Below are 27,011 nucleotides of genomic sequence, written 5' to 3' on the forward strand. Positions count from 1 at the left end.
TATATATTTGGATCTTAGGAAGGCTTTTGATACTTTTGCACATGAAAGACTGCTGCACAAATTGGAGCAGTGTGGCATTGGTGGCAAATTGTTGCTATGGATAAAGGGATGGTTGAGTGGCAGAAGACAGAGAGTGGTAATTAATGGACACTGCTCATTGTGGACTAATGTTATTAGTGGAGTCCCTCAGGGTTCAGTGTTGGGTCCATTGCTGTTTTCTCTATTTATAAATAATATTGATGATGGTATATCAAGCTTAATGTCCAAGTTTGCAGACGATACAAAGGTTGGCAGGGTTGTTAAGGACGCTACTGATGCTATGCTGCTGCAACAGGATCTGGAAAGTTTGAGAATATGGGCTGAGAGGTGGCAAATGAAGTTTAATATTGACAAATGTAAAGTACTACATATGGGAAACAGCAACCCCAGAGCAACGTATCAACTCTGTGGCACTACACTGACAGTGGTAGAGAATGAGTAGGACCTGGGGGTAATTGTGCAGGCAGATATGAAGTTCTCTGAGCAGTGCAGATGGGCTGCAAGAGTAGCTCATGGTGTCTTATCAATGATATACAGGAATTTTTCTAGCAGGGATAGGGAGGTGATTTTTCCCTTGGATAAGGCAATGGTCAGGCCACACCTTGAGTACTGTATACAGGTCTGGAGGCCTCATTTCAAGAAGGATGTGGAGCTGCTGGAACGAGTACAGAGAAGGGCAACAAGGTTAGTGAACGGAACGAAGGGTTGCTCTTACGAAGAAAGGCTTAAGTTTTGCAAATTGCAGTGTCTGGAGACTAGACACCGGCAAGGTGATCTGATAGAGGTGTACAAAGCCTTGAATGGTTTGAGCATGCTCAATGCTGATGGGATACTTCCTCTTGCTCAGAATAATCACCTGAGAGGGCATAAATTCAAATTGAGGAAAGACAGATGTAGGATAGATGTGTGGAAATTTGCCTTTAGCCAGCAGGTAGTTGGTTGGTGGAACAGACTTCCATCTCTTGTTGTGGAAGTTGATAGCCTAAATAAATTTAAGGCTCAGCTGGACAGGTATTTCGAACTAACGGAGGGGTGAAATGGAAGGGTTTTTTTTTTTTTTTTGGCTGATGCTGCATAAGCTTGCTTTCTTGCATATGCCTCTACTAATGCTAATGCTAAACATGCATATAAAATGCAAGAAAATGCACAAGATGAGCTATTTTATTGGGTTAATATGAAAGCAAGTGGTTAAAGCGTAGCTTCTATATTTGGGAAACATGCTTCCCCATCAATTGTATCAAATCATGATAGATCAGTCATTCTTTGATGACAAGCACATGGAAATTAATTTGGCTAAAGATGACATAAGTGAAGCGATTCTGATCGAGGAAAGACTCATTGCCCAACAGCAAATGTTGTTGTGGAGCAAGGATAAAGATCTTAGAACCACCCTAGGAGAAACTAAAGTACTACAAAGCTTACTTGATGAGCACACAGAGGAACTGTCCTTTTCCAGCATTTATTTACAGTTCATGATAGCAATGAGCAAGCTCAGATGATCTGATTGATGCGGTGTTACTCCATATGATCTCCTTTACATAGCAATGAAGATAATGAGATTGAGAACAAGGGACTCTTTGGCGGTGGCTTTCAAATACACAGGTAAAGATACAAAACTGATCCATGAGCAAGTTCAATCCAAAGAATACATTAACAGCTGTATCGAAAACAATTTAGTCTTCCTAAGGACACTTCCTAACTCAATCTACTACTTTGCTCAACATAAGCACAAACTATTTGCTATGATTAGACAGCTTGGTAAAACCAAAATGTTCTTGACTCTGAGTGGCAATGAAACCAGCTAATGATGCTAACTCGCTAACCTTGATTTGGTACAAAATTTCCAGAAATCACATCATTTCTGCTGTACATATATCGGCTAATGTTACTAACTCACTAACTTTGATTTGGTACATCATTTCTGAATATGACATCAAAGACGTCATTTCTGCTGTACATATATCGGATAATGAGGCTAACACTAACTCTGATTCAGAATTATGTCATTTCCATAAATGACAATGCAGAAATGAATCAAATAACATCATTTCTGCATTGCAAAATTGCGACGAATTGTTTTACTACAGTCCGAAATTTAGTAGGTGCCAAAGATGTTTTCACATCAAAAGCTAGGTTGTTCTTAGCATTACTTTTCATATAACTTATTTACTAGGTACATATCTCAAACCTTATCTACCATGGAACATTGTTTTGACATCATGGGTGGTGCCCTCTAAACCTCTTTCTTTTTCCCAGGCAACGAGGTTAATTAATAAATAATAAATAGCCTTTTACAAAACTCTTTTCTTATTTATTTCAGTTTAGGCTACTTGTTTTCTATACAGACACTTCCATGTATAACATTCCTCTCAATTTGTAATTCCACCTCCCCTTCTCTCTCTCTCTTTTCCAAACCAGTCTATTCACTGTGAAATCAAAATTCAAAGTTAATGTTTACTTTTCCTCATATTCCCTTCTGCTTCTGTTCTTTGGAACAACTTACATTTGCATGTACTTACTAAAAATAACAATTTACAGAACAGAATTCAAATGTCAAGAAGAATCTTCTTAATCTTTAACCCATACATAGTACACAGTACCATGTATGGGTAAAAGATTAAGAATAATTAGAAATTGAAGGATTAGAATTTGAAATTAAGTACTGTACTTATTAAGAATTAGAGCCAGTAATGTGTAGTACAGGTTCTAATTCTTAATGCATGAATAATCACTGCTGATAATCACATCAAGAATGTTACTTCTTCTAATTGCCTCCCTAACATGTTGCTATAGAAAACAATCATCCAATAAATCCATAAAAGCCTTGCTAGTGTGCGAGTGACCACCACAAGTTCCAGTCAATATCTGGGAAGTTAAAATCCCCCATTATAAGACACTCTGATTTACTTGCCCACTCTGTTTCTCTGTATAACTGTTCATTGTACTCATCAGAGTCATTAGACCAATAATAAACTCCTACTCAAATAGATTGAGCAGGCTCAATGCTGATGGGATTCTTCCTCTTGGGATTTGCTGATGGGATTCTTCCTGTCAAATAGATGTGCAGGAATATGCCTTTAGTCAGCGGGTAGTTTATTGAAGGAAGAAACTTCCATCTGCCATTGTCGAAGTTGATAGCTTAAATAAATTCAAGGAAGAAGTGGACAAACGTTTGGAGCGAATGGATGGGTGCAATGGGAAGGGGTTTTTTTTTTTTTTTTGTGGCTGATGCTTGTATAAGCTTGCTTTCTTGCATAATATGCCTCTACTAATGCTAAATCCTTTGTTGTTTGAATAACCATCAACCTATCATGTAAATATGATCCATGTTAAAAGCACCTATCTCTTCTTTCTAATTCCAGACGTGTTCAAAGCCGCTAAGTGGATTTTTCTTATTTATTGATTTGAAATTATTGTTTTTATAAAACTTTTGATTTAAATTTAGTAGTATAGCATTATTTTGTGATATTTCTGATTAATCTGGTTTATTTATTCTTTACTCGGCCTTGTAATTGCATAAAAGTATCGGTAAGGGTATCAAATCCACATGTTACAAGTTACAACTCCGCTGAACGAGAAGTTTTTTTAGCCATATTTAGCCGCTTATTGAATATTTTTTACATCAAATTATTTTTTGTAAGTAGCTTTTAGACCTAGTAAGGATCGTTAGTTATTCTGAATCGAGACAGCGAGATTTGAAAGTTAATTAATACTTAAGTGTCCATAGATTACCGTTCATAAATTCCTGCCTTTGTCTTACGATCGTTATATATCGAACCTAGCTAGTGTTAGTATAGTATAGATTGTAATATTTTCAGCGATCGGTAAAATCTATTAAACTTGTTGAACTTCGTTGGCATTTAAATTGCACTTTAACTAAATATATATACCGACTTAGATTACAAACGTAACATAATTAATTAATACATAACTGATACGGAAGTTATATAAAGGGAACTCGGAGATAGTTAATACTTGACACTAAAAAATATATATACCATTATAACTGTGTTGGGAGATAAGTTAAGGTTATAAACTGAAATTGAAATTTTATTTAAATTAAAAGTAATCATGACTCAGACCAGAGCAGCAAAACAAAAGGCTCAAGCTAATGGAAGTGCTGTGGCTCAGAGGAGAACTGAGGGGGGCAGTTGCCTTCGGAATCACAGCCTTCTAAAATGCACAGCTTGCATGATGTTTGTGGAGCATTCAGGTACGGGACATGATATTGCCATGGGGGATGTCTTTATGTGTGCACAATGCAAGGAGTGTATCGAAATCAGGCAACAACTCAGCGTTCTTATGGGCCTATATGAGAGCTTGAAGGACAGGGTGGATGCCCTCGAAGGAACTAAATTGAGGGGCCCATCAAGCTCTCAGCTGCACAAATAAATGCCAGAGCTTGCACTTGGTCATCATGAAACACAGCGGCAACCCCCAAGGCAGAATGCGCTGGTCCCAAAGGAACTTGTTGGTGACTCTATTGTCAGGGAAACAGGGAACATGCTTTGTAAAAAGGATAGGTGGAACAGGCCCAGGGTATGTCTGCCAGGGGCAAAGGTTGATGACGTTGTAGAGCAGATATCATCTTTTAAGGGCACAAAAGGTGATATAGTTGTACACGTTGGCACTAATGATATCAAGAGTAGGAGACCGGCAGAATTGCTTAACAAGTACAGGTCACTGTTGAAAAAAAGCCGTGAAATAGGGTTGAATTTGAAAGTGTCTGCAATTCTGCCCAGACACGATAGGAGGGAGTATATGATGAGAGCCTTGTCGATCAATTCGGCCCTGGAAAGATTGTGCAAGGCTCAAGGGGTAGAATTTTTTTCAGCCTGGACTGTACTTGTTAACAGGAGAGATTGCTTCTACAGGGATGGGATACACTTAAATAGAAAGGGTGCAAGAATATTTGCTGATGCCATCGAGGCAGTGTTAGGTGGGTCGGAAAACTGCTAGCTTGGGGGGATACAAAGGCGAATAGATTAACAGTAGCCACTGGCAGAGGTGAAAGAGCTTCTTGCACTGCTTCTATTGGAATGAGGAGAAGCCTGAAAAATAACATGCAGGATATTTCAGAGACTGCTGGGAATCATTGGGGTACAAATAAACACATAGGTTGTGTTAGGGTACCTAAGAAAAAGAACAGGTGCATGTATACTTGCGTGTACACCAATGCTAGGAGTTTAGTAAATAAATTTGATGAATTTGAGGTATTGCTCAAAACATCAAAGGCAGATATCGTTGGGATATCAGAGACTTAGTGTCACACAGATATAAGGAATGCAGAACTGGAATTTGGGGAGTACAACGTCTACAGAAAGAATAGACTGGGTAGGAAGGGAGGAGGGCTTATGCTATTAGTTAAGAAATACATAAAATCCAAGGATGTGAAGCCAGTGGACATCGCAGGACAGTGCAGTGTCAAGTCAGTTTGGTGTGACATAAGCATTGGGAGATCAAAATTGAGAGTAGGAGTGTGCTATAGGCCTAATGACTCTGATGAGTATAATAAGAAACTGTACAGGGAAATAGAGTGGGCCAGTAATTCAGAGAGTCTTATAATGGGAGATTTTAATTTCCCAGATATTGACTGGAGTTTGGGGGCTGGTCATTCACACACTAGCAAGGCTTTTGTGGATTTATTGGATGATTGTTTTCTACATCAGCATGTTCGGGAGGCAACTAGAGGGAGTAATAGTCTTGATTTGATTATCAGCAGTGATTCTTCATGCATTAAGAATCTGCAGATAAATGAACCACTAGGTGGCAGTGATCACAGTGTGCTGAAGTGGGATTTACTCAAAGAGGTAACTACCATTAGGGGTAAAGGGAAGGGTTATTGCTTTCGTAAAGGTGACTACGATGGACTGAGACAGTATTTAAATTCTATACAGTGGGACAACTGATGATGTTACCAACAGCAAATGCAAAATGGGAAGCATTCAAAGAACTTATCTTGGAAGCTACTAGGCTTTACATACCAACTAAGAAATATTGTTCAAGGTTTAGGCCTAAATGGATGTCAGATGAACTGATGAGGCATATGGCAGAGAAGAAACATGCATGGGATACATACAAATTAACAAATTAATAATAACAAATTAATAACAAATTAACAAATACAAATTAATGTGAAGGCAACCACATTATGAGATACATTTAAAACGATGCCTTCTACGCTACAATCGTAGCTCAAATATATGGGTTAACTATGGTGTATTTACACCGATATTATATAGTTAATTATCAAAACCCATAAGGATTATGCCTAGTGCATTTAATTTTCCAAATACATTACCACCACACCCTTCTGGCATCTCTCATAATGTGGATATAACTTCGCAACTGAGATGGCTTGTTGTATTACCTGGGTACCTACCCGCTCACTGATGACGAAGCCAAAAAGCTTCGATCGTCTGGGTGGTGGTACCGCTGAAAATAAATAACAGTAGCCTTCTCTACTAGAGAAGCGTTATTTATTTGAAGTAATTCAATAGTAGCTATCTTGTTGTGAAGGCAACCACATTATGAGATACATTTAAAACGATGCCTTCTACGCTACAATCGTAGCTCAAATATATGGGTTAACTATGGTGTATTTACACCGATATTATATAGTTAATTATCAAAACCCATAAGGATTATGCCTAGTGCATTTAATTTTCCAAATACATTACCACCACACCCTTCTGGCATCTCTCATAATGTGGATATAACTTCGCAACTGAGATGGCTTGTTGTATTACCTGGGTACCTACCCGCTCACTGATGACGAAGCCAAAAAGCTTCGATCGTCTGGGTGGTGGTACCGCTGAAAATAAATAACAGTAGCCTTCTCTACTAGAGAAGCGTTATTTATTTGAAGTAATTCAATAGTAGCTATCTTGTTGTGAAGGCAACCACATTATGAGATACATTTAAAACGATGCCTTCTACGCTACAATCGTAGCTCAAATATATGGGTTAACTATGGTGTATTTACACCGATATTATATAGTTAATTATCAAAACCCATAAGGATTATGCCTAGTGCATTTAATTTTCCAAATACATTACCACCACACCCTTCTGGCATCTCTCATAATGTGGATATAACTTCGCAACTGAGATGGCTTGTTGTATTACCTGGGTACCTACCCGCTCACTGATGACGAAGCCAAAAAGCTTCGAAACGATCGTCTGGGTGGTGGTACCGCTGAAAATAAATAACAGTAGCCTTCTCTACTAGAGAAGCGTTATTTATTTGAAGTAATTCAATAGTAGCTATCTTGTTGTGAAGGCAACCACATTATGAGATACATTTAAAACGATGCCTTCTACGCTACAATCGTAGCTCAAATATATGGGTTAACTATGGTGTATTTACACCGATATTATATATACAAATTAACACATGACACAGAAGCCTATGATAGATACAAGTTGATCTGTAACCAAGTTACAAAGGAGGTTAGGCAGGCGAAGGCAGATTACGAGAAATCTGTGGCAAGGGATGCAAAGAAAAACAGCAAAGAGTCCTTTACTTATTTAAACTCTAGAAGGAAGGGGATGAATCAGATTGGTCCACTTGATATCGATGGGTCAACTGTTGATGATCCTGCTCAGGTAGCTAACAAACTAAATGAATATTTTGCATCGACATTCACACATGAGGAGTTATTCAGTGAGGGGAATGCCAGAGGTGTATTCAACTCTGGCAGTAAGCTAGAGAATCATGTAATAACTGAGAGTAAAGTGGAGGAGAAATTGTTGAAGATAAACACAAGAAAAGCATCCGGGATGGATGGGATCTATCCAGTTATATTAAAGGAGGCACAGAGGAAGTAAGTAAACCCTTAGCCATAATTATGAGAGCTTCCTTGGACTCAGGGGAGGTACCTGCAGACTGAAGATGTGCAAATGTGACCCCAATTCACAAAGGAGGATCAAAGGCTGACCCAAGCAATTATAGACCTGTGAGTTTAACTTCTGTTCCAGGAAAATTAATGGAGGCACTTGTTAAAGAGGCACTGCAGGATCATTTAGACAAGACTTCAGTTACAGCTCGGACACAGCATGGTTTTGTTAAGGGGAAGTCTTGCCTGACCAATTTGATTGGATACTATGATGCAGTCACAAAGGAACTGGATGCAGTGAATAACTTTGATATTATATACTTGGATCTTAGAAAGGCTTTTGATACTGTTGCACATGGTAGACTGCTGCACAAATTGGAGGCAAATTGCTGCTGTGGATAAAGGGGTGGCTGAGGGGGAGAACACAGAGAGTGGTAATCAATGGACACTGCTCATCGTGGACTAATGTTATTAGTGGAGTCCCTCAGGGCTCTGTGTTGGGTCCATTATTGTTTTCTGTATTCATAAATGATATTGATGATGGTATATCAAGCTTAATGTCGAAGTTTGCAGACAATACCAAGGTAGGCAGGGTTGTCAAGGACACTACTGACACTATGCTGCTGCAACAGGATCTGGAAAGGTTGAGCAGATGAGCTGAGAGGTGGCAAATGAAGTTTAATATTGACAAATGTAAAGTACTGCACATGGGAAACAGCAACCCCAGAGCAACGTATCAACTCTGTGTTACTACACTGACAGTGGTAGAGAATGAAAGGGACCTGGGGGTGGTTGTGCAGGCAGATATGAAGTTCTCTGAGCAGTGCAGATGGGCTGCAAGCGTAGCTCATGGAGTATTGTCAATGATATATAGGAATTTTTCTAGCAGGGATAAGGAGGTGATTATTCCCTTGTATAAGGCAATGGTCAGGCCACACCTAGAGTACTGTATACAGGTGTGGAGGCCTCATTTCAAGAAGGATGTAGAGCTGCTGGAACGAGTACAGAGAAGGGCAACAAGATTAGTGAATGGAACAAAGGGGTGCTCTTACGAAGAAAGGCTTAAATTTTGCAAATTACAGTGTCTGGAGACTAGGCACCAGCGAGGTGAGCTGATAGAGGTGTATAAAGCATTGAATGGTTTGAGCATGCTCAATGCTGATGGGATTCTTCCTCTCGCTCAGAATAATCACCTGAGAGGGCATAAATTCAAATTGAGGAAAGACAGATGTAGGATAGACGTGCGGAAATTTGCCTTTAGCCAGCGAGTGGTTGGTTGGTGGAACAGAGTTCCATCCCTTGTTGTGGAAGTTGATAGCCTAAATAAGTTTAAGGCTCAGCTGGACAGGTAATTTGAACGAACAGAGGGGTGAAGTGGAAGTGGTTTTTTTTTTTTTTTTTTTGGCTGATGCTGCATAAGCTTGCTTTCTTGCATCAAATGCCTCTACTAATGCTAATGCTAATGCTAATTCCATCATAGCAAAGAGCTGACCATTTTACTTTTATGAAATCATTTAGTCATATCATTATTGATTACATAATGTTTTTTTTTTTTTTTTTTTTGTAAGATGTAAAACTCACCTTGGATATTCGTTTCTATATATCAAAGTAGGAGCAAACAGGAAATACATAAGCTTATTCAAATCCGGATAGGGTTTGGAATTAATACTGGAATCATCTGAAAAACACAAATAGCATATTTTAGGAAAACTTGGCAATATCAAGTTTTTCCATTAATACATTTTGATTCTGACCTTTCTCATCAAGTGTTTTCCATCTTTATGTTTATAAATATTCCAGTATACATGAAAAATTAACATCCAAAGAACACTGAAATTAATCATTAACCAATAGTCAAATTTCAATATATTTACCCATCTGAAATAATAATAATAGGGAGAGTTACAGGAAGAGTGCAGGTGCCTCCATAGCCAGGAGGGCAAGAGGAGCAGTGCATAGCACACGCTTCTTGATTAGACCGGGGTTCAAGCCCGTGCCCACCAAATACGGAGGATGGGGAAAGGTCAGGGAATGACCACCACATATCCCCGGAGCAATATGGCCTTAGTTGCTAATGCTCGTAAAAACCAAATAACAACAATAACAAACAGGAAGAGTGCCCAGAGGAAAGCAGACAACAGGATATTTGATGAAAACCAGAGTCTTCTACAGGAAAATCATACAAGAGGAGAAGACAACAGACTCCCCAATCATTTTACCGCTTTTACTCATCTGACTGAGCCATATACACTCAGTCGGATTTTAAATGACAATGTGTCAACAGTTTTTAAAGATGATTAATATATACACACACTGATATAAATTTTTTACCTTTATACCGATTTTTATCTAGTGTTATGTCTATATACACATATATATAAACTTTTGACAAGGTAACGTTTTTAATGGCTTAAATAAATTCCAAAGAAGAAATGGATAAACTTTTGGAGAAAAAAAACGTATTAAAAAAATTTATGTTTTTTGAATAATTTTTGTAACTAATGTTTTTTTTGTAGCTGATGTTTTATGCTTTACTTATAGTTTTTTAACTTATGTTTTTTAAATCAAAAATAATTACAGTTGTTATAGTATAGCGTAACATATATCTTGAACTAGATAGTATCAGGTATAATGTAAAACAAGATAGTATAATACATATCACTGCTTGTTATTTGTTGTTATTTAGTTTTTTTTTAGGAGCATTAGCAACTAAGGTCATATTGCTCCGGGGATATGCAGTGGTCATTCCCTGACCTTTCAACATCCTCTGTATTTGGTTTAATCAAGAAGTGTGTGCTATGCACTGCTGCTCCTGCCCACCTGGCTACAGAAGTGCCACATATCACTGCATATAGGAATCTCCCAGCTTAGTGTAGTATTGTCAAATTAATCAATTAAACTTATTAATTTTCAGTGTTAATCAATTAAATTGTATTTAAATGGAAACATGCCCCAGACTAGAGTAGCAAAGCAATGGGCACAGAGTAGCAGAGTACTGTGTGGAGAAACGAATGTGCAAAATGTGAAATGTTTGCAGGCCTTTCTGGAACAGGACATGATTTAGCCAAGGAGGTTGTCTTTGTGTTTGCTATGTGCAGAGAGTGTCAAGAAATTAGGTGCCAACTCAATGTTCTGATGGGTATCTATTAGAGTTTGAGGCGTAGGCTAGATGCCCTCGAAGAAATTAAAATGGAAGGTCCATCAAGCTCTCAGCTGCCCAACTCAATGCTAGACCTTAAAAATAAGTTCACTCCTGGGTATCAGGCAACACAGTGGCAACCTCTAAGGCAAAATAAGCTGGTCCCTCAGGAGCTAGTTATTGTCAGTGACTCTATTGTCAAGGAGACGGGAAATATATTATGTAAAAAGGATAGGAAGAAGAGGACCAGGGTATGTCTGCCAGAAAAAAAAAAAAGATGATGACATTGTAGAGTAGATATCATCTTTTAAGGGCACAAAAAGTGATAATGTTGTACACGTTGGCACTCCTGACCTTAAGAATAAGAGATCTGCAGATTTACTTAACAAGTATAGATCAATATTGAAAAAAAGTTGAGAGTTAAAAAAAAGTTAAATTTGTGACTCTACAATTCTGCCCAGACATGATAGGAGGGAGTATATGATGGCAGCCTTCAGCCCTGGAGAGATTTTGCAAGGCTCATAAGGTAGAATTTTTTTTCAGAATAGTCTATGCTTCCTAACAGGAGAGACTGCTTCTACAGTGATGGGATACAGTTAAATAGAAAGGATGCAAGACTATTTGCTGATGCTATCGAGGCAGTGTTAGGTGAGCCAGAAAATTTCTAGCTTCGGGGATTCACAGACTAAAAGATTAACAGTAGCTGCGGGCAGAGTAAAAAGTGATTCTTGCACTGCTTCTATTAGAATGAGCAGCAGTCTGGAAAGATGCTGAGAGATTTCAAAGGCTGCTGGGAGTCATCATGGAACAAGAAAATATATGGGCTGTGTTAGAGTAACTAAGAGTAGCAACAGGTGCATGTATACTTGTATGTAAACCAATGCTAGGGTTTAGTAAATAAATTTTATGAATTTGAGGTGCTGGTTAAGACATCAAAGACAGATATTTTTCGGATATCAAAGACACGAAATCACAAAGATATAAGGAATGCAGAATTGGAAATTGGAGAGTAAACTGTGTACAAAAAGGATAGACAGGATAGGAAGGGAGGAGGGATTATGCTGTTAGTTAAGCAAATGATAAAATCTAAGGAAGTGCATCCAGTTGACATTGGTGGACAATGCAATGTTGAGTCACTCAATTGAGGGCCCATCAAGCTCTCAGTTGCCCACTGCCCACATCAACACCACACCAGAGCATGCACATGAATATTGTGCAACAAAGAGGCAACCCCCAAGGCAGAATGTGCTGGTCCCACAGGAACTAGTCATTGTCAGTGACTCTACTGTCAGGAAATCAAGGAATATATTGTGCAAAAAGGATAGTTGGAACAGGGGTATGTCTGCCAGGGTCAAAGGTTGATGATGGCATTAGCATTAGTAGAGGCATTTGATGCAAGAAAGCAAGCTTATGCAGCATCAGCCAAAAAAAAAAAAAAAAAAAACCCACTTCTACTTCACCCCTCTGTTCGTTCAAAACAACTGTCCAGCTGAGCCTTAAACTTATTTAGGCTATCAACTTCCACTACAAGGGATGGAAGTCTGTTCCACCAACCAACCACCCACTGGCTAAAGGCAAATTTCCGCACGTCTATCCTACATCTGTCTTTCCTCAATTTGAATTTATGCCCTCTCAGGTGATTATTCTGAGCTAGAGGAAGAATCCCATCAGCATTGAGCATGCTCAAACCATTCAATGCTTTATACACCTCTATCAGATCACCTCGCTGGTGCCTAGTCTCCAGACACTGTAATTTGCAAAACTTAAGCCTTTCTTCGTAAGAGCACCCCTTTGTTCCATTCACTAATCTTGTTGCCCTTCTCTGTACTCGTTCCAGCAGCTCTACATCCTTCTTGAAATGAGGCCTCCAGACCTGTATACAGTACTCTTGGTGTGGCCTGACCATTGCCTTATACAAGGGAATAATCACCTCCTTATCCCTGCTGGAAAAATTCCTGTATATCATTGACAATACTCCATGAGCTACTCTTGCAGCCCGTCTGCACTGCTCAGAGAACTTCATATCTGCCTGCACAACCACCCCCAAGTCTCTTTCATTCTCTACCACTGTCAGTGTAGTACCACAGAGTTGATACGTTGCTCTGGGGTTGCTGTTTCCCATGTGTAGTACTTTACATTTGTCAATGTTAAACTTCATTTGCCACCTCTCAGCCCATCTGCTCAACCTTTCCAGATCCTGTTGCAGCAGCATAGTGTCAGTAGTGTCCTTGACAACCCTGACAACCTTTGTATCGTCTGCAAACTTGGACATTAAGCTTGATATACCATCATCAATATCATTTATAAATACAGAAAACAATAATGGACCCAACACTGAGCCCTGAGGGACTCCACTAATAACATTAGTCCACGATGAGCAGTGTCCATTGATTACCACTCTCTGTCTTCTCCCCCTCAACCACCCCTTTATCCATAGCAGCAACTTGCCTCCAATGTTACACTGCTCCAATTTGTGTAGCAGTCTTCCATGTGCAACAGTATCAAAAGCCTTTCTAAGATCCAAGTATATAATATCAAAGCTATTCCCTGCATCCAGTTCTTTTGTGACTGCATCATAGTACCCAATCAAATTGGTCAGGCAAGACTTCCCCTTAAAAAAACCATGCTGTGTCCGAGCTATAACTGAAGTCTTGTCTAAATGATCCTGCAGTGCTTCTTTAACCAGTGCCTCCATTAATTTTCCTGGAACAGAAGTTAAGCTCACAGGTCTATAATTACTTGTGTCAGCCTTTGATCCTCCTTTGTGAATTGGGGTCACATTTGCACATCTCCAGTCTATGGGTACCTCCCCTGAGTCCAAGGAAGCTCTCATAATTATGGCTAAGGGTTTGCTTACTTCCTTTGCTGCCTCCTTTAATATAACTGGAGAGATCCCATCCACCCCGGGTGCCTTTCTTGTGTTTATCTTGTACAATTTCTCCTCCACTTTACTCCCAGTTATTTCAAGATTCTGTAGTTTACTGCTAGAGTTGAATACACCTCTGGCATTCCCCTCGCTGAATAACTCCTCATGTGTGAATGTCGATGCAAAATATTCATTTAGTTTGTTAGCTACCTGAGCAGGATCATCAACAGTTGACCAATCAATATCAAGTGGACCAATCTGATTCATCCCCTTCCTTCTAGAGTTTACATAAGTAAAGAACTCTTTGCTGTTTTTCTTTGATCCCTTGCCAAGGATTTCTCGTAATCTGCCTTCGCCTGCCTAACCTCCTTTGTAACTTGGTTGCATATCAACTTGTATCTATCATAGGCTTCTGTGTCATGTGTTAATTCGTAAGTATCCCATGCATTTTTCTTCTCTGCCATATGCCTCATTAGTTCATCTGACATCCATTTTGGCCTAAACTTTGAACAATATTTCCTTATAGAGCAGATATCTTTTAAGGGCAAAAAAGGTGATATTATTGTGTACGCTAATACTAATGATATTAAGAGTAACTATTTTAATGTCGAAAAAAAGCCACAAGTTAGGGTTGAATTTGAAACTGTCTGCAATTCTGCCCATTCATGATAGGAGGAAGTATATGATGAGAGCCTTGTTGATTAATTTGGCCCTAGAGAGATTGTGCAAGGTTCAAAGGGTAGAAAAATTTCTCAGCCTAGTCTGCACTTGTTAACAGGAGAGACTGTTTCTACAGGAAAAGGATGCACTTAAATAGAATGGGTGGAAGTATATTTGCTGCTGATATCGAGGCAGTGTTAGGTGTTAGGTGGGGATGCATGGACTAATAGATTAACAGTAGCCACTGGCAGAGGTGAAAGTGATTCTTCCACTGCTTCTATTGGAATGAGAAGAAGGCTGGAAAACAAGGTGGAGGGGGATTTCAAAGGCTGTTAGGAGTCATTGCAGAACAAGTAAATACATGGGCTGTGTTAGGGTAGCTAAGAATGTGAACAGGTGATCGTATACTTGCTTAAGCACCCATGCTAAGAGTTTGGTAAATAAATTTGATGAATTTGAGGTGTTGGTCAAAACATCAAAGACAGACATTGTTGGGATGTCAGAGATGTGGGATTGCACACATGTAGGGAATGAGAAGTACAATGTATACAGGAAGGATAGACAGGATAGGAAGAGAGGAGGGTTATGCTATTAGTCGAGAAAGACAAAATCTTAGGAACTACAGCCATTCGACATGGATGGACAGTGAAGTCTTGAGTCAGTTTGGTGTGACATAAGCACTGGAAAAAAGAAAATGAGAGTAAGTAGGTGTTATAGGCCTAATGACTCTGATGTGTATAATGAGAAATAGAGTAGGCCACTAAATTAGACTGTCGTATAAAGAGGGATTTTAATTTCTCAGATAATGACTACAATTTGTGGGTTGTCACTCACGCTCTAGCAAGGCTTTTGTGGATTTACTGGATGATTGTTTTCTACAGCAGCATGTTCTGGAGGCAACTGAGGGAGTAATACTCTTAATCTGATTATCAGTAGTGATTATCCATGCAGTAAGAATTTGCAGATAAAGGAACCACCAGGTAGCAGCAACTATGGTTGTCTACTAAGGTTTTTAATTTATATATGGTGAGACCAACTGATAATATTCCCAACGACAAATTCAAAATGTTTTTTTAATGTGTTTTTTTTTTTTTGGCTGATGCTGCATAAGCTTACATTCTTGCATCATATGCCTCTACTAATGCTAATGCTAAATATTGTTCAAGGTTTAGGCCTAAATGGATGTCAGATGAACTAATGAAATATTTATTATTATTATCATTAGCCATATGGTGCAAGGAAGCCTGAGGCTTTTGCTGCACCAGCCAAAAAAAAAAAAAAAAATTAATTTACCCTAAGAGAGAGAGAAAGAAGTAGAAGGAAATCACCAAAGAAGAGAAGAATGATGATATCCAGCTCAGGACCCTGGGTGTGCCAAGCCCATGCTCACCAGATGTGAGCCCCTGGGGTTATATATGTGGCAGAGAAGAAAAATGCATGGGATACATATAAATTAAGAGATGACACAGAAGCCTATGACAGATGTAATCAAGTCACAAAGGAGATTAGGCAGGCAAAGGAAGATTACGAGAATTCTTCAGCAAAGGATGCACAGAAAAGCAGCAAAGAGTTCTTTATTTATGTAACCTCTAGAAGGAAGGGGATGAATCAGATTGGTTCACTTGATATTGATGGTTCAACTGTTGATGATCCTGCTCAGGTGGCTAACAAACTAAATCAGTATTTTGCATTTACATTCACACATGAGGAGTTATTCAGGGAGGGGAATGCCAGGGGTGTATTCAACTCTGGTGGTGAGCTAGATGATTTTGTAATAACTGAGAGCAAAGTGGAGGAGAAATTGTTGAAGCTAAACATAAGAAAGGCACCAGGAATGGAATCTGCGATCTATCCAGTTATATTAAAGGAGGCAGCAAAGGGAGAAAGCAACCCTTAGCCATTATTATGAGAGCTTCCTTGGTCTCTGGGGCGGTGCTCATGGACTGAACATGTGCAAATGTAACCCCAATTGACAAAGGAGGATCAAAAGGATGACACGAGTATTTACAGACCTGTTAGTATAACTTCTGTTCCAGGGAAATTCATGGAGGCACTCGTTAAAGAAGCACAACAGGATCATCTAGACATAATTTCAGTTATAGCTCAGAAACAGCAGGTTTTGTTACAGGGAAGTCTTGTGTGACCAATTTGATTGAATACTATGATGTAGTCACAATGAAACTGGATTTAAAAAATAATTTCGATATCATATATTTGGATCTTAGAAAAAATTTTGACACTGTTGCACATGAAAGACTGCTGCACAAATTGGAGCAGTGTGGCATTTGAGATAAATTGCTGCTATGGATAAAGGGAGGGTTGAGTGGGAGAAGACAAAGAGTGGTAACCAATGGACACTGCTATTTGTGGACTAATGTTATTAGTGCGAGTCGCCCAGGGTTCAGTGTTGGGCCCATTGTTGTATTCTGTATTTATTAATGATATTGATAATGGTATATCAGGCTTAATGTCTAAGTTTGGAAATGATATGAAGGTTGGTAGGACTGATAATGGCAGTAATGACAGTATGCTACTCCAACGTGATCTACAAAAGTTGAGTAGATGGGCTGAGAGGTGGCAACTGAAGTTCACTAACCCCAGAGTAACATAATAGTGGTTGGTTGGTGGAACAGACTTCCATCCCTTGTAGTGGAGGTTGATAGCCTAAATAAGTTTAAGACTCAGCTGGACAGGTATTTTGAACGAACAGAGGGGTGAAGTGGAAGTGGGGTTTTTTTTTTTTTTTTTGGCTGATGCTGCATAAGCTTGCTTTCTTGCATCAAATGCCTCTACTAATGCTAATGCTAATGCTAATACCAACTGTGTGTTTCTCTACTGACAGAGGTAGAGAGTGAAAAGGACCTGGAGGTAATTGTGCAGGCAGACATGAAATTTTCTGAGCAGTGCAGATGGTCTGCAAGAGTAGCTCATGGTGTCTTGTCAATGATGTACAAAAACTTTTCTAGCAGGGATAAGGAGGTGATTGTTCCCTTGTATAAGGCAATGGTCAGGCTGCACCTTAGTACTCTATACAGGTCTGGAGGCCTCATTTTAAGAAGAATCGAAGAATGCAGAGCTGTTCGAATGAGTACAGACAAGGGCAACAAGGTTAGTGAATGGAACAAATGGTTGCTGTTATGAAGAAGGCTTAAATTTTGCAAATTACAGTGTCTGGAGACTAGGCACCTGCAAAGTGATCTAATTGAGGTGTACAAAGCCTCGAATGGTTTGCGCATGCCCAATGCTGATTGGATTCTTCTTCTTGCTCAGAATAATTGTTTGAGAGGGCATAATTTTAAATTAAGGAAAGACAGTTGTAGGATAGATGTGCAGAAGTTTGCCGTTAGCCAGCGGGTGGTTGATTGCTGGAACAAACTTCCATCTCGTTGTAGAAGTTGATAGCTTAAACAGATTCAAGGCAGAACTAGACAAACAATTGGGGCAGGTGGATGAGTGAAATGAGAAGGGGGTGTGTTTTTTTTTTTTTTTTTTTTTTTGGCTGATGCTATATAAGTTTGCTTTCTTGCACATGTGCCCTTGCTAATACTAATGTAGTTGAATACTGGAACAAACTTCCATCTGTCGTTTTAGAAGTTGACAGCTTAAATTAATTCAAGTCAAACCTAGACAAACATTTGGAATGAATGGATGGGTGAAATGGAAAGGTTTATTATTATTTTTTTTATTTGGCTGTTGCTTTATAAACTTGATTTCTTGCATCGTATGACTCTACTAATGCTAATGCTATGCAGCTGTAGAATGGTTCCATAGGGAAGTGATTGTCTGACATTCCATGAAGTTACCAACAATACAACAGGCTATGCTCCTTTTTGCAAATAGAATATGCAAAGTTTCTATCACATAATTACAGGTTTTGGCTGAAACTATTCCTTTGAATTTAGTTGTAGTGTGTAGAAGCCTCTGTTATAGAATCAAAAAGCATATCCCTACATCAATTTTAGGAATCCAATTAGATCTGCAGGTGTATCCTAAAGTAGAAAAGATGAGGTGTTGGAATATTCTGGTCAGTAAATGGCAGGCTAGGTTGGATGCCTACTATTTGACTGTTGACAAGATGGTTTATATCTAATGTTTCATTGTTAATGAACAAGAAGACGAGACCTTGGTTTTCAATGGGCATGTGTACTTCATTTCTAATAACTGCCCATTGTTTACTGAATGACAAACTTTTTCAATTCAGTCATGCAGGTCTGCATGCTACTGATCTATGTCACTAAGGTTCTAAAAAAATTGAAAGCCTGTACTCTGTGTGAGTGTGCCTTTTATCAAGATCTGTGGTCAGAACTGCAATTCAATATGAGTAATTTTTTCCTAGGGCATAAGGGTAATGTAATATCTGATAATAATTCTTTTCAATTACTACAAGAATTTGCTTGTAAAGTATTTATGAGAAGAAAACTTTTGATTGTTAGCCAACAAATTTAGAAGTGTGTGATGATAATTACTCTACTCTTTTATGAGTATGCTGAATTTTCAACAGAGATCTTCTTTTTCTTCTGCTTATTATTATTGTTGTTGCTCTTATATTATTTCTCCCTGATTGGGGGATTGCACTCCGTGACGGGTACTGCTAACAAGTACACAGGGTGATTGTAATGTCTGGTGTTACTGTTGGTCGAGGAAATCTCTGACTATCCTACAGGTGTTCAGGATTGCGACTTTCTGGAGTTCCTTGTAGGTGTTCTCTGGGAGACCTATTGCTGCTAGGCTGCTATGTAGAGTCTTTGGCACAATACCGGTGGGTGATACGATGATCGGGATGGTCGATACTTCTTGCATATGCCACATCTCCTCGACGTCATGTCTCAGGTTCGTGTACTTCCTAATTTTTTTCTCATGGGTGTTCTGGACATTGCTAGTGTTGGGCACCACTATGTCAATCAGGTAGGTAGCCTTTTCCATCTTGTTCACAAGGGTTATGTCCGGTCTGTTGTGCGGGATGGTTTTATCCGTTATTATGGCGCGGTCCCAGTACAGCTTGTGGGTTGGGGTCTCTAGTACTGCCTGGGGTTCGTGCTTGTATTAGGGTACACTTTCTTTGGTCAACTGGTACTTCCTCGCTAGCTTCTGATGTATTATCCTGGCTACCTGGTCGTGTCAGTCTGGGTGATCACCTTGCAACCCGTGGTGATGTGTTGGATCATTTCTGAGGTCAGGTGGCATCGTTGTGTCATCTAACACTCCATGCTCCTTGACAATGTATTTTCTATAGTTTCTGGTATTGATTACATGGTCTTGGATGGTACGCATGAATCCTTCAGTCTCGGGGAAGAGCGTCCCACTCTTGAGCTATTCATTGGAAGCAATTGTATCTATGTGATCTTGATGGAGATAGTTGTAGTGTCTGCCATGGAGTGTCTTCTCTACCTATCTTTGTTTTTAGCTCCTGGTTGTGGGGGGATTCCTCACTTAGGTTCAGTGGGGTATACTGTTTGCCTATCTTCCTTATAGCCTGGTGGAGTGCTGCTGTATATTTCTGCAAGTAATCCTTGAGGTTAACTATCGCTGTTTTCTATTGCTCTATCAGGCCTCTTTCTCCTTCTTCCCAGGCAATTGTCACTCTCTCCACAGAAGATTTCGGGTGGTGTTAGCAGCTCTTGGTCATCGTTGTCCTTGTCTTTCTCATGATATCCTCCTACTCGGTGTTTGTCCAATCTATGACCGCGAAGGAGTATGTTAGCACTGGGACTGCATAGGTGTTAATGGCTTTAACCATGTTCCCTCTGTTCAGCTTTGCTTTTAGCAGGCTTCTTAGTTTCTGATGGTATTTTTCGGTCAGGCAGGTCTTAATTTCCTTGTGCTGTAACTGCTGAGCCTGCATCAACCCCAAGTAATTGTAGGCCTCTCCCTCTGCCATGGCTTCGATCTATTTACCACTCTGCAGCTGGTAGTTTCGGTTGCCTAATTTTCCCTGATGGAATCCGTAGGTCTTTCACTTGTCTAGACCAAATTCCATCCTAATATCATTGCTGAATTCTTTGGTGATCTGGGGTAGTTGCTGAAGGTGTTTCTCAGTACCCGGGTAGAGCTTGATGTCATCCCTGTACATCAGGTGAGTGAGGGTGTATAGGTTTTTCCTTCCTTCTTTGAGGTTATATCCATACTTGCTGCCATTGAGCATGGTAGATAGCAAGTTAAGTGCAAGACAGAACCACAATGGGCTCAGAGCAGCTCCCTGAAAGATTCCTCTCCTGATGGGGAATGGCCTTGTTGTGACGTTTCCGACCTTAATGGTGGTACTCCATTTCGCCATTGTTTCGCCTAGGACGTTTGTTACTATCAGATTGACTTTGTAGATGTTCAGCACCTCTATTAACCAACTATGAGGTACGGAGGTGAAGGCCTTGCGGTAATCGATGTAGGCTGTGTACATGTTGCGGTGCCTCTTGTAGTAGGCTTGCTCCATAACTGCGGCATCTATGGTTAATTGCTCTTTGCATCTTGCATCCTTTCTGATGTTCGGCCATTATGTTCTGGCTCTCCAAGAGGTCTGATATCTTCCTGGTTATGCAGCTGGTCAGGATCTTGTACATTGTTGGGAGGCAGGTGATTGGCCTATATTTTGCCGGGTTTCGTGTATCTTCATCATTAGGCTTCAGATATGTGATTCCTTGAGTGAGAAACTTCAGGATTGTCTCTGGGTGCCTTATCATTCCGGTGAACTGCTCTGCCAGGTGTTTGTGTGTGCAAGTGAGGTTCTTGCACCAGTAGTTGTGGACGTTATATATTCCTGGAGTTTGCCAGTTGTGAGAGTCCTCGATCATCTGTTTTACTTCTTCTTCCTGAATCTCCCACCACCTCATTTCTTTCACGTCCTTGGTTTTCTTGCGTTCTAGTTCTATCCAGGTGATTCGGCTGTTCTGTTTTACTTCCCTGCTCCATGTTTCCCCAGAAATGCCGTGAATTAGGGTTGAATTTGAAAGTGTCTGCAATTCTACCCAGACAGGATAGGAGGGAGTATATGATGAGACCCCTGTCAATCAATTCGGCCCTGGAAAGATTGTGCAGGGCTCAAGGGATAGAATTTTTTTCAGCCTGGTCTGTACTTGTTAACAGGAGAGACTGCTTCTACAGGGTTGGGATACACTTAAATAGAAAGGGTGCAAGAATGTGTGCTGATACTATCGAGGCAGTGTTAGGTGGGTCGGAAAACTGCTAGATTGGGGGGATACAAGGACTAATAGATTAACAGTAGCCACTGGCAGAGGAGAAAGTGATTCTTGCACTGCTTCTATTGAAATCAGTAGCAGACTGGAAAATAAGATGCACGATATTTCAGAGACTGCTGGGAATCATTGGGGTACAAGTAAACACATGGGTTGTGTTAGGGTGGCTAAGAGGAAGAGCAGGTTCATGTATACTTGCGTGTACACCAATGCTAGGAGTTTAGTAAATAAATTTTCCAGTAATATTAAAAAATTCCAGTTATATTAAAGGAGGCAGCAAAGGAAGTAAGCAAACCCCTAGCCATAATTATGAGAGCTTCATTGGACTCAGGGGAAGTACCCATAGACTGGAGATGTGCAAATGTAACCCCAATTCACAAAGGAGGATCAAAAGCTGACACAAGTAATTATAGACCTGTTAGTTTAACTTCTGTTCCAGGAAAATTAATGGAGGCACTGGTTAAAGAAGCACTGCAGGATCATCTAGACAAGAATTCAGTTATAGCTCAGACGCAGCATGGTTTTGTTAAGGGCAGGTCTTGCCTGACCAATTTGATTGGATACTATGATGTAGTCACAAAAGAACTGGATGCAGGGAATAACTTTGATATTATATATTTGGATCTTAGAAAGGCTTTTGATACTGTTGCACATGGAAGACTGCTGCACAAATTGGAGCAGTGCGGCATTGGAGGCAAATTGCTGCTATGGATAAGGGGATGGTTGAGTGGCAGAAGACAGAGAGTGGTAATCAATGGACACTGCTCAACGTGGACTAATGTTATTAGTGGAGTTCCTCAGGGTTTAGTGTTGGGTCCATTGTTGTTTTCGGTGTTTATAAATGATATTGATGATGGTATATCAAGTTTAATGTCCAAGTTTGCAGTTGATACAAAGGTTGGCAGGGTTGTTAAGGACACTACTGACGCTATGCTGCTGCAACAGGATCTGGAAAGGTTGAACAGATGGGCTGAGAGGTGGCAAATGAAGTTTAACATTGACAAATGTAAAGTACTACATATAGGAAACAGTAACCCCAGAGCAACGTATCAACTCTCCGGTACTACACTGACAGTGGTGGAGAATGAAAAGGACCTGGGGGTAATTGTGCAGGCAGATATGAAGTTCTCTGAGCAGAGCAGACGAGCTGCAAGAGTAGCTCATGGTGTCTTGTCAATGATATACAGGAATTTTTCTAGCAGGGATAAGGAGGTGATTATTCCCTTGTATAAGGCAATGGTTATGCCACATCTTGAGTGCTGTATACAGGTCTGGAGGCCTCATTTCAAGAAGGATGTAGAGCTGCTGGAACGGGTACGGAGAAGGGAAACAAGATTAGTGAATGGAACAAAGGGTTGCTCTTACGAAGAAAGGCTTAAGTTTTGCAAATTACAGAGTCTGGAGACTAGGCACCGGCGAGGTGATCTGATAGAGGTGTATAAGGCTTTGAATGGTTTGAGCATGCTCAATGCCAATGGGATTCTTCCTCTTGCTCAGAATAATCACCTCAGAGGGCATAAATTCAAATTGAGGAAGGACGGATGTCGGATAGATGTGCGGAAATTTGCCTTTGGCCAGCGGGTGGTTGGTGGAACCGACTTCCATCACTTGTTGTTGAAGTTGATAGCCTAAACAAATTTAAGGCTCAACTGGACAGGTATTTCGAACGAACGGAGGGGTGAAATGGGAGTGGTGTGTTTTTTTTTTTTTTTTTTTGGCAGATGCTGAATAAGCTTGCTTTCTTGCATGATATGACTCTACTAATGATAATGCTAATGCTAATTTCATGAATTTGAGGTATTGCTCAAAACATCAAAGGCAGATATTGTTGGGATTTCAGAGACGTGGTGTCACACAGATATAAGGAATAAAGAACTGGAATTTGGGGAGTATAACGTCTACAGAAAGGATAGACAGGATAGGAAGGGAGGAGGGGTTAGGCTATTAGTTAAGAAACACATAAAATCCAAGGAAGTGAAGCCAGTTGACATCGCTGGACAGTGCAGTGTCGAGTCAGTTTGGTGTGACATAAGCATTGGGAGATCAAAATTGAGAGTAGGAGTGTGCTATAGGCCTAATGACTCTGATGAGTATAATAAGAAACTGTACAGAGAAATAGAGTGGGCCAGTAAATCAGAGAGTCTTATAATGGGGGATTTTAATTTCTCAGATATTGACTGGAATTTGGGGGCTGGTCACTTACACACTAGCAAGGCTTTTGTGGATTTATTGGATGATTGTTTTCTACATCAGCATGTTCGGGAGGCAACCAGAGGGAGTAATACTCTTGATTTGATTATCAGTAGTGATTCTTCATGCATTAAGAATCTGCAGATAAAGGAACCACTAGGTGGCAGTGATCACAGTCTTCTGAAGTGGGATTTACTCAAAAAGATAACTACCATTAGGGGTAAAGGGAAGGGTTATTGCTTTCGTAAAGGCGACTACGATGGACTGAGACAGTACTGAAATTCTATACAGTGGGATCAACTGATGATGTTACCAACAGCAAATTCAAAATGGGAAGCATTCAAAGAACTTATCTTGGAAGCTACTAGGCTTCACATACCAACTAAGAAATATTGTTCAAGGTTTAGGCCTAAATGGATGTCAGATGAACTAATAAGGCATATGGCAGAGAAGAAAAATGCATGGGATACATACAAATTAACACGTGACACCAGAAGCCTATGATAGATACAAGTGGATCTGTAACCAAGTTATAAAGGAGGTTAGGCAGGCGAAGGCAGATTACGAGAAATCCTTGGCAAGGGATGCGAAGAAAAACAGCAAAGAGTTCTTTACTTATGTAAACTCTAGAAGGAAGGGGATGAATCAGATTGGTAAACTTTATATCGATGGGTCAACTGTTGATGATCCTGCTCAGGTAGCTAACAAACTAAATGAATATTTTGCATCGACATTCACACTTGAGAAGTTATTCAGCGAGGGGAAGGCCAGAGGTGTATGCAACTCTAGCAGTAAGCTAGAGAATCTTGAAATAACTGGGAGTAATGTGGAGGAGAAATTGTTGAAGATAAACACAAGAAAGGCACCTGGGGTGGATGGGATCTATCCAGTTATATTAAAGGAGGCAACAAAGGAAGTAAGCAAACCCTTAGCCATAATTATGAGAGCTTCCTTGGACTCAGGGGAGGTACCCATGGACTGGAGATGTGCAAATGTGACCCCAATTCACAAAGGAGGATCAAAGGCTGACACAAGTAATTATAGACCTATGAGTTTAACTTCTGTTCCCGGAAAATTAATGGAGGCACTTGTTAAAGAAGCACTGCAGGATCATCTAGACAAGACTTCAGTTATAGCTCGGACACAGCATGATTTTGTTAAGAGGAAGTCTTGCCTGACCAATTTGATTGGATACTATGATGCAGTCAGAAAAGAACTGGATGCAAGGAATAACTTTGATATTATATACTTGGATCTTAGAAAGGCTTTTGATACTGTTGCACATGGAAGACTGCTGCACAAATTGGAGCAGTGTGGCATTGGAGGCAAATTGCTGCTATGGATAAATGGGTGGTTGTGGGGGAGAAGACAGAGAGTGGTAATCAATGGACACTGCTCGTTGTGGACTAATGTTATTAGTGGAGTCACTCAGGGTTCAGTATTGGGTCCTTTATTGTTTTCTGTATTTATAAATGATATTGATGATGGTATATCAAGCTTAATGTCCAAGTTTGCAGACGATACGAAGGTTGGCAGGGTGTTCAAGGACACTACTGACACTATGCTGCTGCAACAGGATCTGGAAAGGTTGAGCAGATGGGCTGAGAGGTGGCAAATGAAGTTTAACATTGACAAATGTAAAGTACTACATATGGGAAACAGCAACCCCCAGAGCGATGTATCAACTCTGTGGTACTACACTGACAGTGGTAGAGAATGAAAGGGACCTGGAAGTGGTTGTGCAGGCAGATATGAAGTTCTCTGAGCAATGCAGACGGGCTGCAAGAGTAGCTCATGGTGTATTGTCAATGATATATAGGAATTTTTCTAGCAGGGATAAGGAGGTGATTATTCGCTTGTATAAGGCAATGGTCAGGCCACACCTAGAGTACTGTATACAGTACAGTACTCCACACCTAGAGTACTGTACTGTATACAGTACTCTAGGTGTGGCCTAGCAGGGATAAGGAGGTGATTATTCCCTTGTATAAGGCAATGGTCAGGCCACACCTAGAGTACTGTATACAGGCCTGGAGGCCTCATTTCAAGAAGGATGTAGAGCTGCTGTAACGAGTACAGAGAGGGGCAACAAGATTAGTGAATGGTACAAAGGGGTGCTCTTACGAAGAAAGGCTTAAGTTTGCGAATTACAGTGTCTGGAGACTAGGCACCAGCGAGGTGATCTGATAGAGGTGTACAAAGACTTGAATGGTTTGAGCATGCTTAATGCTGATGGGATTCTTCCTCTTGCTCAGAATAATCACCTGAGAGGGCATAAATTCAAATTGAGGAAAGACAGATGTAGGATAGATGTGCAGAAATTTGCCTTTAGCTAGCATGTGGTTGGTAGGTGGAACAGACTTCCATCCCTTGTCATGGAAGTTGATAGCCTAAATAAGTTTAAGGCTCAGCTGGACAGGTATTTCGAACGAACAGAGGGGGTGAAGTGGAAGTGGTTATTTTTTATTTATTTATTTTACTTTAATTTTTTGGCTGATGCTGCATAAGGTTGCTTTCTTGCATCAAATGCCTCTACTAATGCTAATGCTAATGCTCGATAATCTTCTTCTCGGGTGGTCCATTCCCTTGTTTCCCGTCTTCTCCAAGGTTCCTGTAGAAGCCTCTTTGGTCTTCATCGCAGATTCGGTTCTTTATTTTCCTCTGGGAGCTTAGTACCAGTGTAGTCTCTTGCTGAGTGCAAGGAGGTTCTGCTTCGATGTCTTCATTTTTTTTTTTTTAAGAGCTCCAATTATTATTGTTTTTTTGAAAGTCTAGTGTAACACACAAGATGGTAAACCAGTAGTTGTAATACCATTAGTATTTAAACTGTTGGATTAAATGATGCATATTTATATAGAATAATTTTTCTCCTCTGGAATGGCCCCCAGAGGGTAAGAGCACTTCCTCCAGTGTGAAGAACATCTTTTATATGAGATGGGAATGAGTACCTCCTGCACTGGCCCACCTTCCCGTGGTGTGGAGAAGCACTCAGATGCAGCTTTTTAGGAAATTGCTGCTTTGCGGTAGCCAAGTGGCCAGAAAAATGCAACATAACACACTATACATGCATACTCTGCTAATTCGCATGCCTG

The 27,011-nt window shown here is 40.1% G+C and overlaps 1 protein-coding gene across 1 annotated transcript in view; it reads right to left on the reverse strand.

Moving 5' to 3' along the window:
• LOC150087624 (sterol O-acyltransferase 1-like) overlaps nt 1-27,011 on the reverse strand; it is a 283,384-nt gene that overhangs the window by 101,100 nt on the left and 155,273 nt on the right. Inside the window, exon 8 of the mRNA XM_090369891.1 lies at nt 9,459-9,555. Coding sequence (XP_090226017.1) covers nt 9,459-9,555 — 97 coding nt within the window. The remainder of the gene's footprint in view (nt 1-9,458; nt 9,556-27,011) is intronic.

This window comes from Mastigoproctus giganteus, chromosome 3 (assembly GCF_048544385.1).
Source record: "Mastigoproctus giganteus isolate SK-2022 chromosome 3, ASM4854438v1, whole genome shotgun sequence".
In the NCBI taxonomy this organism is placed as follows: domain Eukaryota; kingdom Metazoa; phylum Arthropoda; class Arachnida; order Uropygi; family Thelyphonidae; genus Mastigoproctus; species Mastigoproctus giganteus.